At 39.0% G+C, this 19,654-nt stretch overlaps 1 protein-coding gene across 1 annotated transcript in view; it reads left to right on the top strand.

Moving 5' to 3' along the window:
- LOC110963528 (unconventional myosin-XVB-like) overlaps positions 1–19,654 on the top strand; it is an 87,933-nt gene that overhangs the window by 25,507 nt on the left and 42,772 nt on the right. The window contains exons 24-29 of the mRNA XM_051939570.1: positions 16–198; positions 290–399; positions 2,606–2,673; positions 2,940–3,012; positions 5,153–5,185; positions 5,999–6,073. Of these exons, the coding sequence (XP_051795530.1) occupies positions 16–198; positions 290–399; positions 2,606–2,673; positions 2,940–3,012; positions 5,153–5,185; positions 5,999–6,073 (542 nt within the window). The remainder of the gene's footprint in view (positions 1–15; positions 199–289; positions 400–2,605; positions 2,674–2,939; positions 3,013–5,152; positions 5,186–5,998; positions 6,074–19,654) is intronic.

Below are 19,654 nucleotides of genomic sequence, written 5' to 3'. Positions count from 1 at the left end.
GTTGGTGTGCCATAGAGGTGTACCAGAGGCGGTGCAGGGCTGGTCTGTGTCTCTTGTGACTGACGAGGGCTGGTCAGACTTAGCTGGCTCGGACTTTGTTATGGATCTGCTGGCTGGAGCTGAAACTGAAGTGCTGCCACCACCAGGGACTCCCTCCTCTACGATCTCAGACTATCTGTTCAGCAACCAGGGAGATGGGTAGAGCAGTGAATTCGGGGCAAAATTTTGGATCTAGTCCCTCTAAAAACTGGTTACCAATGTCGGCGTCTGTGTGTCTTCCTCTCTCCAGAATGCCGGTTACAGATCTTGATGACTTCATCCCTCCAGCACCTCCCACACAAGCTCCTGGCCGGCCTTCTTTTGAATCAAACTCCTGGCGAAGAGATTATCCACAGGAGGGCAAGTGCTAACACAGTGAAATGCTAAAAGACCAGTTTGCCTTGAAAAACAGAAAAGACGCACATTTCATTTAATTTGATTGTTATCGATTTCATTTAGATAGATCTCAGCATTATCTCCTATCAAGTTACTTCACAAAGTAAGATGAGGACCTTACAAATTTTACACAGACAGATTCAACAAATCCAACATTTCTTTAGATTCCCTTTGAGAAGCACTTCTCAAACTGTCCATCAGAACCATCAAACAGTATCTGAAAGCCCCTTTAACCACACCTTTCTGAAATGTGAATTGGGCATGCCTGTACTGTGCCCATGAGTATGCAATCTGGATCTTTTGCCTTTAGAGGGCTCAGACAACACTTCGTAAAATGTTGCCCCCCTCCAGCTTCTACCCACATGGGTAGCCTTCCCCCTAATGGCTAACCAACTTGAGAACATGGCCCTCTGTGTTGCAAATTTGTATGTATGGATATTCCTGTTTGTCCTTTTGGAATGGCTCCTGGCCAGGGGGAACTGAAGGTCACTTCATTGGTTCCATATTTCTGATGCAGACTTTAAAGCGATTTGCAGATACACTCATGATTCTATTCCTACTGCAATAGGTATGTGTCAGTCTGCCGCATCTCCCCTCATATCAAACAAAGCAATATGAATGAAGGCAACACCATTTACAGGCTATAGTAGCTGGTTACAGATGGGAATGTACCACTGGGTCAGTGATTTTTCTTGTGGAAGACAGAGAATGGACATAAGACAGGATTTCTGGGGAATTTGATGGACAGTATGCATAAATGAAAGCACCTCCAGAGTCCATCAGAGAATACTTTAATTACAGCTCTTTTAATGATGAATTATAAATGAATGGATGACTGACATGCTCCTCCTATGGTCTCCTCTCATAAGTGGTGCGTTTGCAGTGTGGATCATCACAAATTGTAGGGTGCATGTGGACGTCCATGGCAACCCTCAAGGACTTGGGCAGATGACAAAATTTCTGTCACACATACTCTTGCGGACCTTGTAAACACTCAATTCCAAGTCAGTTCATGTTGAAAGCATGCACTGTCCTGGACCCATCAGTAGCCCCAGGATAGCTGAAAAACATTCATCATGTCTTCTTTTTAATATAGTAGTTTTGAGGTCTTTTGTTCACACATGAAGTGAATAGACATGGCTGACACATCACACGCTATCAGTGAGACGCTCTGAAGAAGGCGAAAGTTTTCGCCAAGACTGTCAAGGTAATCAACATCTGTGTATTCACTTTATGCCTGAACGAAACTGTAGCTCCAGGAGTGTCCTCTTCAACGTGTCAAAATCAGTATGAACAATCATCTCAGGTGTTTTTCATCAGTGCCCAATCATGGATCCTACCTGCTGCTAGCATAGCATGCCATGATGTAACTCTTCAAGCTCCTGCTACACACCTGATTCTACGACAAGAACTTATCACAGGACGCCCACACCAGCACCTTCATTCTCCAGCAAAACAAGCTGTCCCTCTGTCTTAGTTTACTTTCCCTTGATTGTATTCCAGGTGATTGTGCTTCCACTGAATGACCTTCAGGCTCATGTAACTGAGACCGTTTTGAACTTGGACACAAATTTAATCAAGTGAATTAGCATTGTCGCAGCTCCAAGCTCCATTACTGATCGGGCAAAGCAGACAACTGCTTACACATGCCTCAAACCCCGAGTGTTTTTCTGTGTATTTTCACATTTTTGCTAATATTCATGACTAAATTATATCAACTAAAAGTACACTTTTAAAAAAATTCTGAATCATTGACAGCATCTGTTGCCGTATACAGTATTAAACACTTATTTCACCTTTTTTTAAATGTTGCATTTGTTGGTTATTAAAGCTGAATCTGGTTCTAATTCTGCTACTTGGATCTGTACATGCACTGTGGGTTAATTAAAGCTTGTTTGCCCCCTGTTACACAGATGAGAGGTTAAAAAAAATACCAGCATAAACATGGTTTGTGGCTTAACATTTAGTAAAGCAAAATTCTGAAGTCTGACCATTGCGCAAATGTTTCAGTTACTTTTAATTCCAGTTATTTTAAATGTATGTAGTGTTTATACAGTTCATACTCAGTTTTTAGTGGAAAGTGAATAGCTTGACACAGAAACAGTGGTTAGTGTCAGTAAAGATCCAAAGTGTTATTGCTCCACTAACAAATACCTCTACCTGTCTGCAGGGCGTGGTCGACAGATGGATGCCTATGTTGATGATTTATTTGACCCTGTACTGGACCAAGGACCTCCGGTCAGTGATGTCTTCAATTCATCTTGTTATTCAGGCTGTAATTAAAATAGGACTATGTGTGCCTGCTGCTAATTATCTTGCACTGAGCATGCTCATTGGTTCCTGCTGGATTGTTTATCACCGTCTGTATCCTGTTACTGAGTGTGTGAAGTCAGGAAGTCTGAACGGTTGTGTTTTTTCTGCACTTTTTCCAGCCGTTGCTCCTGTTTGTGGCTGGTCTGTCATTCATACTGTCCTGTACGACTCATTCATGTTTATCTGTGTAGGATATGGAAAGAGTAGCCATGCTGAATCGCAGGATGAGAGGAGGAGGAGGGATTGGACCCATGTATGGATCTGGTAAGACAACTGCTACCCATCTACATTATACGGCACATACTGATCAACTTGAATTATGAAAAGTGTCCTTTGTGCTGCCAAAACAGCTTTAACACACTGAAAATTCCTGTAACCATTCATGCAAAAAGGTGCATTTTTGGAAAGCTGCAGGAAGCCCATGCTACTTGCCCCATAGCTGCTGTTCACATGCTGTTGTGTGCAACTCCTTGTTTTCCCAAATCTCTGCAAGAGAAGTGAAGCGCAAAGTTAGTATGACCCTCAGACACAATAATGGGAAATATGGCAGGAGGAAAAATACAGGGAATTTTCCTTTAAAGTGTATCCTATGCAGTGAACCATATAGGAATCCTGCAAAATTGTCCAATTCAGCTTTATTTTTATAGCACTTTTAACAACCACAGATTGAACCAAAGTGCTGTACAGAGATACGTACAGAGACACATAATAAAAGTGCTAAAAACAAATAGAATTGCAAAATAAAAGGCACTAAAAAACAAATAAAATCTGAAATGCACAATAAAGGCACTAAAAATAAATAAAATCAGTGTCTCATGCTGGAAGGAAAGCCAGGGAATAATAATGTGTTTTAAGATGGGTCTTAAAAAATGGGTCTTAAAAATTAGCATACAGGGGTACTTTCTAAAAACTTCTCAGCCTCACCAAAACAGCATCACATTTGCATCATTTTCACCATAGTCTCCTTTAACTTCAATGCACTTGGTTCACCAATATTCAAGCTTTGCCAAGTCTTTGTGGAAGGAGGTCACGTCTTGAGTCTCTAGATTCTCCTCAACAGCTTAGACGACCTCATCATCGTACTCTGAAACTGACAGCCACACAAGTATGATTTCAGTTTGGGAAACAGAAGCCCCTCAGTTTGGTTAAGCAAGGTGCATGGGACAACAGTTCAAAGCCACATTTGGCGTTTTATGCCACCTGAACTGCTTGCAGACACAGATGAGGCAGAGACGGGCAGAGAATTCAAAATAATAGATTTTTACATAAAACAAACTCGAACCAATACAAGATGGGGAAACTAAGCTTAAGAGAAAACTAAACCAAACCTCAATCTAAAAGCAGGCAAAACTGAATAGAAGGGAAAAGGAGAAAGAGAACGCCAAGCATGGGCTGAAGCGGGGATACTGACATGTATCACAACTCATTCTTGCATATGCACTTTCAATTAGTTCCGACTGAGCCACTTTTATCATGATTTGCATTTTTTAAAAATGTTGATCATCCGTTTTTTTTCTCACGTAAAACGCAAGAAGAATGTCTTGAAAATCTTGGCCTTAGTGCAATTTACTCTGTGAAATCTTTGCAAACTAGAAAAGCACTCGGAGAGCGCATACCTCCGCCATGCCGTTTGTTGAGAGATTGAGAGATGGCCTGGCAGCCATCTCTCAATTGTCCTTTGACCTTCAAAAAATTCCTGGATCCAGACGGTGATTCAGATCACCTAAAAAATCTAATCGATTGTTACTCTTGCTCTTCCGGACATCCTGTAAAAATTTGGTGAAAATCCGTCCATGACTTTTTGAGTTATGCTGTTAACAAACAGACAGACACACACACACACAGTCGGACAGACAAACAAACTCCGGTGATTACATAACCTCCTGGCGGAGGTAATAAGCCAACATGTAGTCAAATGATTTTAAAACTTTAAATGCCGAAAGTGATTTTTCTACTCAATTATGTTAAATTAATGATCAAAGATAAGGTTCTTTAATATAGAGTCAGGTCCATAAATGTATAACTCATCATAAAATTTTACAGTACCGTGCATTCCCCAAATAAATTACACAACTTAATAGAACTGTCCCACTGATTTGTTGGCATCATTTACATTAAATGTTCATATTTTCTTTCTAAGGCTTAACAAGTTAGGTTATTTAAGCCAAAAAATGTTAGTTTACAACCAAAAGGTGCAAACTAGTAAAGAAGTATTGAAATACAGAATAGCATAATCAAAGTGAGAACATCAAACCAGAGAACTGCAAATGTCACCAGGTTTGTCATGCCTATGTCAGAAAATGTTGTCTCTGAAAACCTGTAAGAGGATTTTAGCTCATGACATCTTATTTTGAAATAAAAATCTCTGTAAACTGAAATCAAAACTGGACATTCTGTTTTTCAGGTATGCCGATGTCCATGCCTGTCTATCCTATGGGTAAGTGATCAGTTCTCATGTGTGTCATCAAGAATCAAACTTTGTTTTCTGGTTGGAAGATTTTCTCAAGCCATCATGGTGTCAGCATGTTGACACTATCATTGAGAAATTGGGGGAAAGTACTGCTGTTGCCAGAAAAAAGTTTGTCACTCCATTAGTTATGAAAAAAATGTTCCCAATTCATTAGCTCAGAAAAAGTTAGTTTTTTTAAAAAGCTGTCCACACCACATCAGACTTACTGGAATGGACAATAGACTAGATTGTTTTCTGTAAAAGTCCAAATTCTCTATGGGTTTCTCCTATTTAAACAGAAAGTCATTTAGATGGAGCGCTTTGAGTGTCTGACCAGCTGCAAATACAGATCTGATTTCTCATATTTTTTCAGTAACTGCAGATTTATAATTCCTTGACCCTTAAACTCTGTAAATGTCATAGTATCATCAGAAAGGTTCAAACTGCTTTACAAAGTTAGAGCAACACCCCCGTCTTTAGAAACGCATAAAAATACACTATATGACTGAACATCTTTAAAGCAGTGTAAAGACTGTTGCTTCTTGGTTGATTGTGTCTAGAATATTTAGGTTAGCATAACCTTTCACTATTGTTTAATAAGCTAATCCTCTATGTGATCAGTTCAGTTTAGTTCAGTTTTCTTCCTATAATGCTAATTCACAAAATGTGCCATCACAGGGCACTTCACATAGTAGGTGAATTCCTTTCAAAATTAGAGAAATCCAACAGATATTCTCTTCTGAGCAGTTCAATGAGACACATAGTCTTTGAGATGTGAAATCTTTCCTTTACTGTGTGTAGGAGTCAACCCAGCGATGCCCAGCTATGGTGGAGCTCCCATGATGCCAGCCATGCAAACCATGCCAACCATGCCAGGTAAACCCCTACAAGAAACTATGATCAAGTGAATTCAGACACAACTCTGTATTTAAAACTGTGCACTGTAGATTAAAGAAATGGCCCTTCGCACATGTAATGGCACTAGAATGGCATAAATAGTAAATGTTTGGATTTGTTATTGTTCCGCCACATGTTTGCTAAGGAAGCAGCTAAAGCAAAGCTACTCTATTTCTGTGGACAGTAGTAATAAACTGAAAAAGAACTGTGTTAGTATGGACAACTGGCTTAAAGAATACTATGTGGACTCATTCACAATTGAGCAAGCAGCTCATTGGGCTCTGCAACAAAATTATGGTGGAAAAATTCATTTGTTTACATAAACAAAGACGTATAGACCCCAATTGACAATGGCATGCCTGATTTGATTTATGTACATCCATGTATACAAATGTATAAATATATATAAATGTGCAGAAATTACACTGGAAAAAATGCCCCTCTCAAAAAAAGAAAAAAAACTTATTTCAAGGAACTTTTACCTTGAAATACGTGGGGAAAAAATCTGCCAATAGAATAAGTGAAAATGGCTTGGTAAGATTTCTTGAAATTAGATATATGTAGAATATTGGGATCTTAAAATTAGCTGGGAAAACTTATTTTAAGCTCTATTTTACCAGGATTGTCAAGCTTAGGTGTCTTAACCCTCCTGTTGTCCTCATTTACGGCACCAAAAAATATCGTTGCCTTGTCTCAAAATAATCCAAAAATTCAGCAAAAAATCCCCCAAATTTATAAAAATTTTCAAAATCTTCAGGAAGAAATTCCTTAAGTTTCCCTTAAAAGTTTTATTTTTTAAAAAGAAAAAATCCCCAAATTTGGCAAGAAATAAAAATGTAAAAAATTTTAAAATTAAAACTGTAAATATTTTCAAAAAATGAATAAAAATCTTCCCAAAAAAAATCCTAAAAATATCTAAAGCGATTACATATATATCAGTAAAACTTGTGATATTTTCTTTAAGAACATTCACATCAAAACCAAACAAAATCCAGCGAATTTCGCAGGATTTTGGTTGATTTTTATGTGTTCTTAAAGGAACAGTTTCAACATTTCTTTTTTTCCACCAAAAATGTTCAAAAATTTCCCAAAAAATGTTGAAAATGTGGACATCAGACGTTTTCACTGAAAATATGTTTTTTTTCCACATTTTTAAACTTCAAAAGGGTCAATTTGACCCACAGGACAACAGGAGGATCAAAACACGATAATGTCAAGATTGTTTGACTTAACAAGATATTTAAGATGCATAGTCCCAGAACAAGTCCCTCCATCTTGCTGAAATGTTACTTGTTAAATTAATTTATCTTAAATCAAGTGGAATGAGACATTTCGATAGCCTAGCCGCGCTAGACAACCCACGGCAACGAATTTAATTCTCTGCCAGAAGACTGGCAGTCACCAATCACCATGAAGTGTAGAGTCAGAAGGCGGGCGTAACGAAGTGACGACAGAGGCGTGACGATTCTGACAGAAACAACCAGCGCACAATAAACAGTTATCTTTCGACTCGGCTTTGGCCACAGCCCTTAAAGATTTGAAGCTAAAATTCAACTTGAAAGATAAACAAAGGACGGCACTTAAGTATTTCATTGAGAAGAAAGACGTATTTGGACTTATGCCGACGGGATATGGCAAATCCTTAATATACCAGTTGGCTCCGCTGGTTGGGAAGCTAATGGGACTTAGCCACAATCCGCCTGTGCTCTCAGAACTACGTCAGCCTATTTGTTGCATTGATTGGTTGTATACCTACCCAACTGCTGCAGAGGGATTTGATAGACAACCTTTTAGCCCACCTCCCTCCCTGTCGAGCTTCCCTAGACCCTTGTGCCGTCAGAAACATGGGTGTAGCATGGCTAGGCTAACATTTCGACTAAAAATAAGACAAACAGACTTGGTAAGATTGTGAGTTTTTGCAGTAAATTCCTTTGTCTCATAAATAAATGTGTATAAGAGTTTGTCATATTCGTCCCCACACAGCCATGATGATGCCTCAGGCTCCTGTCGCTGCACCGCCTGTCCCTGACCCCATGCAGGCGGCAGCAACGCAGCAGGCTTTCATCAACCAGCAAGCCGCTCTCATGGTCAGAATCGTGTCGTCGAGTTGTTTTCAGCCTATACTTACTCCTTCCTCCATCTATACGTATGCTTCTCCCCTGCTTGCTCGCCCACAGTCTGTTTTCCCTTCCATCCTTCTAGGCCCAGCAGATGACCCTGCAGGCGTTGACTCTGTCTCAGCAGCAGACACAGGAGCAGCAGAGAAAGAATAAGAAGCGTCAGTCTGTGCGGCACTCCAGGGAACGCTCACGCTCGCCTTCCCCTGCATCACCCTCACCCCCACCTGCCCCACCTAAAGCACCCGCCCAGCCTAAAGCACCCGCCCAGCCTAAAGCACCCGCCCAGCCTAAAGCACCCACACTTCAACGTACGCCTGAGCCAGAGGTGTAGTATTTCTCATACTGTACTGTGTGCCATTCTTGTTTTTCAGAAGATATGCAACAAATTAAGAGAAAATACTAAAACAACAATATGTTAGTCCATCTCCTAATACTTGAAACTTTTTTTTGTGTACAGCACTTTGACTGAAAGCGCTTGATAAACAAAGTTATTATTATTATATTATTATTTTTGTGGCTCTCAGCGACCTGGTTTAAGATGGCCACAACAAAAGGAGAGTAACAGAAAGTAGAGCAATTAAATCTTTTTATTAACTGAAATCAAAGCCAAAATAGTGTAGGGTTATCAAAATCAGTAATGTGAGTGGTGTATGTGTGAGGCATGAATCATGTCTGTCCAAGTGTTAAATGCAAAACAAGTTCTGGATGGAAAAACTAAAACACCACACTGGAAAAAAAATGCCCCTCTCAAAACAAAACAAAAAAACTTATTTCCAAGAACTTTTCACTTGAAAAAAGTGAAAAAATCTGCCAATAGAACAACTGAAAAATGGCTTGGTAAGATTTCTTAAAATAAGATATGATATTTAGAATATTGAGATCTTAAAATTAGCCAGAAAAACTTATTTTAAGCTGTATTTCATCAGGATTGTGAAGCTGAGGTGTCTTAACCCTCCTGTCGTCTTCATTTACTTCACCAAAAAATATCGTTGCCTTGACTGCAAAAAAAATCAGAAATTCAGCAAAAAATCCCCCAAATTTATAAGAATTTGCAAAATCTTCAGGAAGAAAATTCCTTAAGTTTCCCTTAAGTTTTATTTAATAAAAAATCCCCAAATTTGGCAAAAATAAAAATTATTCCACATTTGATATTTGAATATTTGTGGACAGAGCTTGATGCGCATGTTAGTAAATCAAAATAACCTACCGATCATGGTGATGGTGAACGGTGTAGCTTGACAGAAGTGGTTTTAGTAATTTTAGTAGTAACAATGCTAGTATGAAATCAGACTTTCACACACAATGTTTATTAGTAAATACATTAATTGCTGGTTTTGATATGTTTTCATATGATTTTTTCTTCTAATTAATATCAATGAAAAGATCAATAATACAGAAACTTTTAATTCCCTAAATGTCATGAAGTTGTCACTGCGTGTCCTTTCTCCTTATTTGTGGTAACATGCCGTCCTTTACTTTAACAGCCAGTAAGTGATGAGGATTTAGATCCAGATGACCTGCAGTCATTCAGAGAAAAGAGAGACTACTTCCAGAAGATTGGTGAGTTGAGCTGATAAACAGCAGTTAGTGATACACACTGATCAGCCACACTCAGTCAACAACAGACTGAGACACAGCTTCTTCCCCATGAGTGTGAAGAGAACCCTTGCAATGACAATAAAGCTTCTTATCAATGAAAACCATCTGCCAAGTATTGTGTAGCTCCCCTTATGCTGCCAAAGAAGCTGTACATTGCCATGGCATGTGCACCCATAGATATATACAAACACTAGATGGCTCAGGGGCATGGATGGGACAGGGCTGCTCGATCACTCATAACATTAAAGTCAATGGAGCATGGATTTTAAAATCACTGTAGATTGCTCAATTTTCAATCGATTTTACAACAGCTTGGTTTGTTATAAATGTCAGAGATGTACTTCTTTTTCTGCTTACTTAAGAATAATTAAAACCATTGAATTAATATAAAAATTATATTAAGATAGGTAATAAAGAAATAGCTATACACACACAGATATACTGTCAATCTTTAATATTTACAATATTCAAATAGACAAAATAAATAAATGATGATGAATAAATAACAAAAAAGTAATGCTAAAATGAAAAAAAATAATGACATTTGAACAAAAAATAAATAATGAATAAAGAAAAATAATAACAGGGTTCCCACTCTTTTCAATAAATCATTTTCCAGGATTTTTACAATGTCCCATAACCAACTGAAGTTACAACAATGGAGTGGGCAATTTTTAAGTTAATCTCGCCTTCTTAAAAAAACAAGATTAAAGGTTGATGACCAATATCTCTAATAATCTCTCATTAGGATGACATCAAAATAATGCAAAAAAGGCAAAATGCTCATAGGGTTAACCAAAGTACCTTTCAAACTATCTGCACAAACCAGACTACTTCCTCTATGTATCTTTGACTTTAAAAAGCATGAGGGTGGTCAACATCATTTGCGCCCACTCTCTTAGACAGCAGAGTTCGGGCTGCTTGTAATTATTAAATTGACTTTGTAACAGCTCACTGTACTATTTAAGTCATGGTTTTTTCAGTCATCATTATTTTTCTCCTCCACTGTCCCACAGGCATTCATGAACAGCGTAAAGTCAAAACCCCAAAGCCACGGCCAGCGCCCCCCAGCCCACCCAAGGAGCAACATAACTCACCTCCTCCATCTCCCCCACCTGTGGCACCCAAGCCAAAAGGTAAGAAGATGAGACGAGTTCAAAAAACTACTAATTACTCAGAAAGCAAATTTATTTTAAAAATTGATCTCCAAATACACTGAATAAGCTCGTATTTGTCTAGTTAAGTGATATCTCAAAGTTGACTTTGAACATCTTCAATTCACAATATCAGAATGTTTTCTGTTTTTTTTTTTTTTTTTTTTTACAATATGTCAAACTGCACCAGACATACCTCTAAACTGACAGCTGTTTATTAGTGATACTTCACCAGCTTCAATGCTGTTGGGGTGAACTTATTGCACATTCATGGAAAACATGCTCACTTTCCTATTTCTTGTGAAAACAGGCTACATTTTTGTGGCTTACAGAACCAGCAGCATATTAGGCAGTGGTGGTCTTGATGTTTTTGCTCCTCACTGCATATTAAAAATGCATTTAGCTTGAGATTCAGTTTCTGCTTCTTCTCTCCCACAATAAACTCCTCCTCCTCCACGGCTCCTGAACGAAAAGTGAAGGCCCCAAAAGAAAAACGTGCCCCATCTCCTCCCTCTGAGCCTCGGCCTGAGCCTGAGCCTGAGCCTCACCCTCAGCCCACCTCCAACATTCGAGAAATCATCAAACGGTACAACAGCCGACCCCAACCGGAGCCCAAACCCTTCGAGTCTGCCAGGTCAGTTTTAAAACTTCATCCTCTTTGGACACGTTCCACTAATTTGAACTGGGTTTTATCTGATCTGATATCCTGAAGGATTCTGTTGTGGCCTTGCAGTTTTATGATTTAAGACTTTAAATCAAAGTTTCTGTGTTTAAACAATGGAAGGGCATAATGTATCTGATTTTTTTCTCTTGCTATTATTGCTTTCTTGTACTGACAAAATGTGAAGTCACAATTACAACATGTTAAATTTTGAATAAAACCGGACACATTGTAGGTAAGTTTTTAAGTTTTAGCTAAAGTTTAAAATAGAAGTGAGATGAAAGTAAAAGCAGAATATCTGAATAGTGCTTGCTGTGTAACATTTTCAATATTACAGAAGTTTAAATTCAGATTCTTAACACATCTTTCAGAGACTTAACATGCTACTCTCTTAGAAAGAGATGTCAGTTTCTGAACGGAGTATTACAACTTTGATTAAATAGCATCCCAAAGAGCTCACAAAGAAATAATTGATTATCAATTATCAGAAACTGCCATTGTACATATTATAAAATGCATAAAAATGAAAGACAAAGCTTCAAAATAAGTACAGAAAAGGTTTCTCATGAAAAATCACTGCTGCTGATGACAGTGATAAAAAGATAGAAAAACATTCATAAAACCATCCAATAAAAACAATTAAACACTAAAATTATTTAATGGGTCCTGAGTTCAATGCATAAACGCCATTTGCATAGAAACTGTTTGAGTCTGTTTGTTTTTGTTTTCAGTGTTCTGTAACGTCTGCTTGATGGCAGAAATTCAGGTGATGTCCGGGGTGGGAGGGGTCTCTGGTTATATTTTGTGCCTTCCTGAGGCAGTGAAAGCTGTACACTTCATCAGGGGAAGGTAGAGGACAATCGGTGATTTTCTGGGCCGTATTGACAACCCTCTGTAGAGCCTTCTGTCTGCTGTTGTGTAGCTGGCAAACCAAACACACATGCTATAACTGAGAATGCTCTCTATGGAGCAGAAAAAAGGACACCAGCGGTCTTTGCGGCAGGTTGTTGCTCCTGAGGACCTGCAGGAAGTGCGGTCTCTGCTGTGAATTCTTCAGTGGTTGTTTGTGCTCCAGGTCAGATTGTCCATAATGTGCACACCAAAGAAGCGAACACAAGAAACCCTCTCCAGAGTCCACAGAAATAAGCAGTGGCTGAATGTCTGTCTTCTTTCTGTGGTCCACAGTGATCTCCTTTGTTTTGGTCGTGTTTAGGATCAAGTTGTTCTGTTGACACTATACTGACAGTCGCTCCACTTCGTCCCGGTTTGCAGTCCCATCCCTCCCAGAGATGAGCCCCACCACAGTGGTGTCCTCTGCAAATTTTATGATGCTGTTTCTGTGGTGGAAGGCACGATCAAAATGACTTTCACTTAGAACTGCAGAAACCTAAAGAAAGTGGCTGACATGCAACGGAGGTCATAGGCCGAGTTTAAACTGAGGGAGCATTGTGGTTGCATGGTACGCATAATTTCTGTACAGGCAACCTGGACAACAATTTTTCAAATTTAAGAAACTTCTGTGTTCCTTTGAATGTTTTATATGAATTGTAAAGTTGTTTCCCCCTAATTGTGTCAAATCAAAGATGACAAATCCTTGAAGAGCATCTCATCTCCAGCTAAATGAGGAGCTCTAAGAGTCTTTTTCCCTGATAACTTCTGTAATATTTTTTTTCCATTTTTTTTTATACCCCCCTAGACCTCCTGCAAGAATCTTTAAGAAGAAGATGGACCCCAAAGAGGAAGCTCTGGCCAAACTGAAAAACAAATCACCAGTGCCACAACAGAAGGTCAGAATATTCTGGAAAAGGGAATTGTAGATCCAAATATAATGTGTCCAAATGTATATTCCTTTAAACATTACAAGTGCTACAGCTGTGTTTGTTATTCTGTCATATATATCTGTCACATTTTCCTGTCCTTCCTGTGTGCAGAAGCAGTGGGTGCCTCCGCCTCCACCCCCGCTCCAAAGAAGAAGGAGCAGCCTCGTCCAAGGTCCCCTCCCGACTCTCCTCCCACCAGGGCTCGCGTAGTCTCCAACAGCATGAAGCAGAGGCAGCGCTCCCTGGCGGACCTGTTTGGCTCACAGCGCTCCAGAAGCCCTCCCTCAACTCCGCCTGACTCCCCGCCACCTCTAGACCCAGCACCTGTACCTGAGGACATCCCCGAGCCGCCACCCATGGTTGCACCATCTCTCAGTGGGTGTTCCTCACCTTTCTCTTCCCACGTCATGTTTAAGCATTAAAGGATGATATGAGCACAGATGCAAACTCGCATTCACTGTACCGTTTATCTGTAGATGCAATGCCAGATGAGGACGGTGTTCGATCGAAGCTCCACCGCTTCTCTGCTGGGGTTTACTTCTCTTACTCCAACATGCCGGGAAAACTGTTCCTGCGAAAAGAAGTAAGATAAACACAAACACAATCAGAGCATTCTTGAGGAGATTTGTTTATATTAACTACATATCAAATTACTATATATTGAGTGAGACCTGTAGCTTGCATTTATCAACCCACAGATTATCACCAAGTCTTCAGTTTTGGTGTGATTTAGCTCATTAGTTCTATACCTTTAAACTCTTATCACATACAAGAAAAGGGAGAGAGAAAAACTGGAGACAAAAGGTACAGGGAACAAAAATGACACTAAGACAATTATGTGTTCCAGGTTGGACCTTATACTATATTTTTGTATTTCTGTTTAGTATTAGGGTTAATTCTTTAATAATAATCCATTTTACTCCATAGTAATGCATTTAATCTATGTAGTCATGGGCAGTTTGAACTGGACATATTGTTGTTCTAAGTTCACTTCACAAACCTCTGTGCAGGTGTTCTACCCCAGAGAGATGTTCAACCGGCCATACGTCCTCAATCTGTTGTGTGAACAGGTCAGTATACTTACATGTGTGTCCTGCTGTCCTGCAGACGCCATACTCTGAATAACATGTGATGTTTCCTTTAGATCATGAGGGATTCCTATTCTGATAGCTGTGTAAGGCTCAGCAGAGAAGAGAGGAGGAAGATGAAGGATCTGCTTGGTGAGATTTTTCACCGTTCATCATAAAGCTGAATGCCACCATGTTTTTGTTCCATTCATCTTTCACCAGTACCTAGAAGGCATACTCTATATCTTTAGATCTGCACTTAATCAGTTGTAATGTGTTCCGGCATTATTTATTTGTCAATTACTGTTTTTTTGTTTTTTTTCCCCCATTCTGTATAGCAAATTTCAACGTTGGAACGTCAATAAGCACCATCCAGGATGACAACATGAAGAAGAGGATTGTCATTGCCGCTCGAGACAACTGGGAAAACTATTTCGCTCGACTGTTTCCTGTGAAGGTGTGCATGACTAAAAAGAGTTACTCTGTTCCATTAATTGGAAGACTTATTTATTGTCTGTTTAACTAAAAGGGCATTCTGCTCTGTCTGCACAAGTCTAGCCCTGGGATAAGGGACGATGACGAGTGCTTGTTTAACCAACCTCACACACTGGCAAATGCTCAATATATGCTCACAAATCAAGTTGGCGGGAGAGTTTGGAGGCAGGACAGTGACTGATGAGGCCATTCCTTTGGCTATATGAGTCGTGTTTGTTGGCTATTACAACCAGTGTCTTTTGTTTAGTTGCGGTACATCAAATCTGGTGCTGTAGTAGTCAAAGATACCTGCTTTAAATGAAAACTGACAACTTAAAGTACCAAAATTTACCAAACAACATGCACTACCAGTCAAAAGTTTGGACACATCTTCTCATTTAATGGTTTTTCTTTATTCTCATGGCTATTTACGTTGTAGATTCTCACCGAAGGCATCAGAACTATAAATGAACACATATGGAATTATGTCGTAAACACAAGTGTCTGAAACAAGTCAAAATGTGTTTTATATTTTCAATTCTTCAAAATCGACACCCTTTGCTTTGATTACTGCTTTGCACACGCTTGGCGTTATCTCGTAATTTCACTATGCACTTTAACTCAAGTACTGCAGTTAAAAAGTTCAGTTTTTGATTTCAGAGAGCTTGCACTTTACTTGAGTGTTTCCATTTCCTGCTGCCTCACACTTATACTCCACTACAGTCCAGAGACAAATGTTCTTGTTGTTGTTTTACTCGACACTGAATTGCAAGGGACTTTACAGATTAATAATCCAAAATATAATCAACAAATAAAGTATGATGTAGTCCATTTGCACTTGACTAACTTATTAGATTAAGATGAGACTTTATTGAAATTCACCTTTGCAGCTGCAGCAGTAAAGTGACACATTAATGTATCAATATTAATAATACAATTATAGACCCTTAAATGCACCATTCATGAATAAAAAGTTCTTTACTTTGGGTTCGTTGAGTATATTTTGATGCTAATACTTTTGTACATTTACTTAAGTTAAAATTTTTAATGCAGGGTCTTTACTTGTAACACAGTATTTCTATACTGTGGTAATGTGAAGGTTGCACCTATCACACTGACATTCTTGTAGGACTTGCAGTATTTGTGCATGCAGACGAGAAGTGCTCCCTTGTGAAGATGGTTTTCTTCTTGTGGACACCGTTCTTGGAGCTTGTAACAAATGTATATGTCTTGAAACTAATTAAACAGCACTGACAGCCAGATCACTTGATTTGTGCTGATATTCGTGTCTTATCTTCATGTGCAGTCGGACAGTTGGGATGCCCAGGTTTTCGGTGTTTCTCATCGTGGAATCCGTTTCCTGAAGGTGGTGGGAGCATCAGGCATCAACCCCAAACATCTCCGACTGCTTTCGAGCTACAGGTAAACCTTCTGTCTGCAAACGTAAACACAGTTGAGAATAAGCAAAATTACTTCACTAATATTTCAGTTTCACCCTTGTAAGGGACACAATTATAAACAAATCAAACATTCAAAGTATAGCGAGACAAACAAGAGAAATATAGTATTACAGCCCAGGGATGTAACAATAGCTGTTAAAAAATGACAAATACTTAAACATTGTTTCAAATAACGTCCTCATTTTATTGTCTTACTAAATGTAAATGTCTCACTTAGTCTACATACATCATATTTTTTAAAAAATATCTTTTTCTGTTTGGTTTTACAATGAGAAAAATGTGTGGTTTAGTTTAAAATGACAAGGTAAAATTGTATTAATCCCCAAAGAAATTCTTCAAAGAGCTGTAGTGGCTGTGATGGTGGGATTTGAACCAACGCCTCCAAAGAGATTGGAGTCTTGATCCAGCGCCTTACACCACTGTGACACACTGTTATTACGATGGCACAGTGATCAAATCCACTCCTTTCCTTTCTGACTTGCATATTGCCCAGTTTTAACTCTGAGTGGTAAAATGTCAGATCTCAGCTGTGTTCGTGAAGTCATTTTGACTTTTTTACAAGCTTGGGATAGTTACAGGGATGACTTCTAATTACAGTCGTGTGGAGACTTTAAAGCTGCAGACATTAATTACCTATAAACCACCGAACGCGTTGTGAGCACATCATCTCAAAAAGAAGCTAGTTACACATCCATTAGACACAGGATAGCATTTACTATAGCCATGTTTGTGTCCACCTGATAATAATAAGTCCAAACTATAGTCTCCACCAACTCCTGAGACAAATATCTGGCTCCTTAGTAGCTAAACGCTCCACTATATATCATTAGCAGCTAGAGTAAGTTGTGACGCCAGTAGCTCTGTTGCAGGTGCTGTCTGCTGTTTAATCTTTCTAGGTTTTCAGACTTTCTTCTTGATTCATTCCAGCTTATGTGCTTATGTGTCTTGGACAGAATGTTAACTCAGGTTATGAATGTAGCTTTGCAGATGTGCTGTCAGTTGACCTCCAAGGTGCCGACAGAGTGGAACTAGAACTAAAAAATGAAAATGTGGTGCTGCAGTCCACCCGAGCTCCTCAGATCACTGCCATGATCAGATTATTCCTCCGGGAGCTCATCAAGGTACTTCTCTTTTTGCCATCGTGGTTTACTTCATTGCCTTTCCTTCTGAACCTTTGTAACCTCTCCTGACAATATCCCCTCTTGCTTTTGGTAAAGCCTCAGTAATTTAGTCCATGTGTCACCATCTTGCACATCTGTCTCCCTGCTCTCCAGGACTCAGGCCATGTGGTGGCTCTGAAGAGCTTTGTAACGGATGACAAGAGTCTGCTTAACCTCAACAAGGGTGATGTCATCAAACTGCTGCCAATGGAAGGACTCCAGAACGGTGAGTTTAGGATTGGGATGTCAGGCACACTCATACTTATGGTAATTTTTAGAGGCAGATTAGCGTGACTCACTGGATGCAGATGGCAGGTATAGTCCTGTAATTTCTGCTGTGCTTTGCAGAGGTTTGAGTCATGCAATAAAGCAGCCCTGCGTGATCATTTTACTCAATTATTCATGTAAGTTGCAAGTGCTTGTATCCTTGCATACAAATGTTCCACTAAGACATTCTCCGTTGCTGCATCCTGAGCTTAGCAACAACCTAGAAGATTTAGACTAGTTTAAGGAAACACAGACAATCTGTAGCATTTTTTATTTTGCTAAGTAATAGAATGATCAGAAGATGCAATCAGACCAGCACTACACTGCAAAAACTCTTACCAAGTCTATTTCTCTACTTTTAGTCAAAATGTCTCATCCCACTTCATTTAAGATAAATTCATTCAAGTAACATTTCAGCCGATGGAAGGACTTGTTTTAAGACAACACATCTTAAATATCTCGTTAAGTCAAACAATCTTGAAATGATCTTGTTTTAACCCTCGTGTCGTCCTGCGGGTCAAGTTGATCCATTTTAAAGTTTGAAAATATGGAGGAAAACAAATACATTTTCACAGTGAAAACTTCCACATTTTAAAAATTTTGGGGAAATTTGGACACTTTTTGGTGGAAAAATAGAAATGGTAAACAAAATGTTTCCTTAAGAACATTCAGCAAAAATCAGCCAAAATCCAGCGAAATTCACTGGATTTTGGTTGATTTATTTTTCTGAATGTTCTTAAAGAAAATATTAGAAATATTACTGATATATAGGCAATCACTTTAGATATTTTTAGGATTTTTTTGGAAGATTTTTCTTCAATTTTTGAAAATATTTACAATTTTCATTTTTTATTTTTTTAATTTTTATTTCTTCCCAAATTTGGGGATTTTTTTTTAAATAAAACTTTTAAGGAATTTTCTTCCTGAATGTTTTTGCAATTTTTTATAAATCTGAGGAATATTTGCTGAATTTTTGTATTTTTTTTTCAGACAAGGAATCATTATTTTTTGGTGCTGTGAATGAGGACAACAGGGGGTTAAGACACCTAAACTTGACAATCTTTAAGATCTCATTATTCTTAAATATCATATCTTATTTCAAGAAATCTTCCCCAACCATTTTTCACTTGTTCTATTGGCAGATTTTTTCAACTTCTTTCAAGGTAAAGTTCTTTGAAATAAGATTTTTTTTTCTGGGTTTGAGGGGGCCATTTTTTTCCAGTCTAACACAGCACTGTAGAGTTAGGGCCGTGGTATGCAAGACCAGGGTTAGATATGCATATTTATATCCATGATTTAATGCATATCAACATGTTCTTTCCATTACTCCTGTGTAATCCACTAGGCTGGTGTTTTGGCACCTTGGGAGGGCGCTCTGGTCTTTTCCCAGAGAACCTTACTCAGCCATCTGCAGCTCCAGACTATCATTACCTACATCTAGACCGAAGAGATGACCGGAGGAAAAGCATGAAGATCGTTAGACCTGTCGGCTCCCCTGAGAGCCGGTCTCCAGGTCCCATGAGCAGACCACTGAGGAGACAGTGGAGAGAGGAGTCAGAGCAGCTCAGCAGAGAGGCCTCAGTCCCCATGCCAGCAATGGAACATAGATCAGGACAGAGCTCGTTGCAGGGCTCTGTCCACGAGTTGGAGATGCTTACTGCAATGGCTGAATTTGCATCAAAGTACTTTCGGTATGCTAGAATACTAATTATTGCTGTGGATGAAAGTGGGCTAGGTTCATGTAGCATGACAAGACTAATTTTGTGCTCCTTTTATTT

Source organism: Acanthochromis polyacanthus, chromosome 19 (assembly GCF_021347895.1).
Source record: "Acanthochromis polyacanthus isolate Apoly-LR-REF ecotype Palm Island chromosome 19, KAUST_Apoly_ChrSc, whole genome shotgun sequence".
Classification (NCBI taxonomy): Eukaryota; Metazoa; Chordata; class Actinopteri; family Pomacentridae; genus Acanthochromis; species Acanthochromis polyacanthus.
This window is presented reverse-complemented; position numbering and strand designations above follow the sequence as displayed.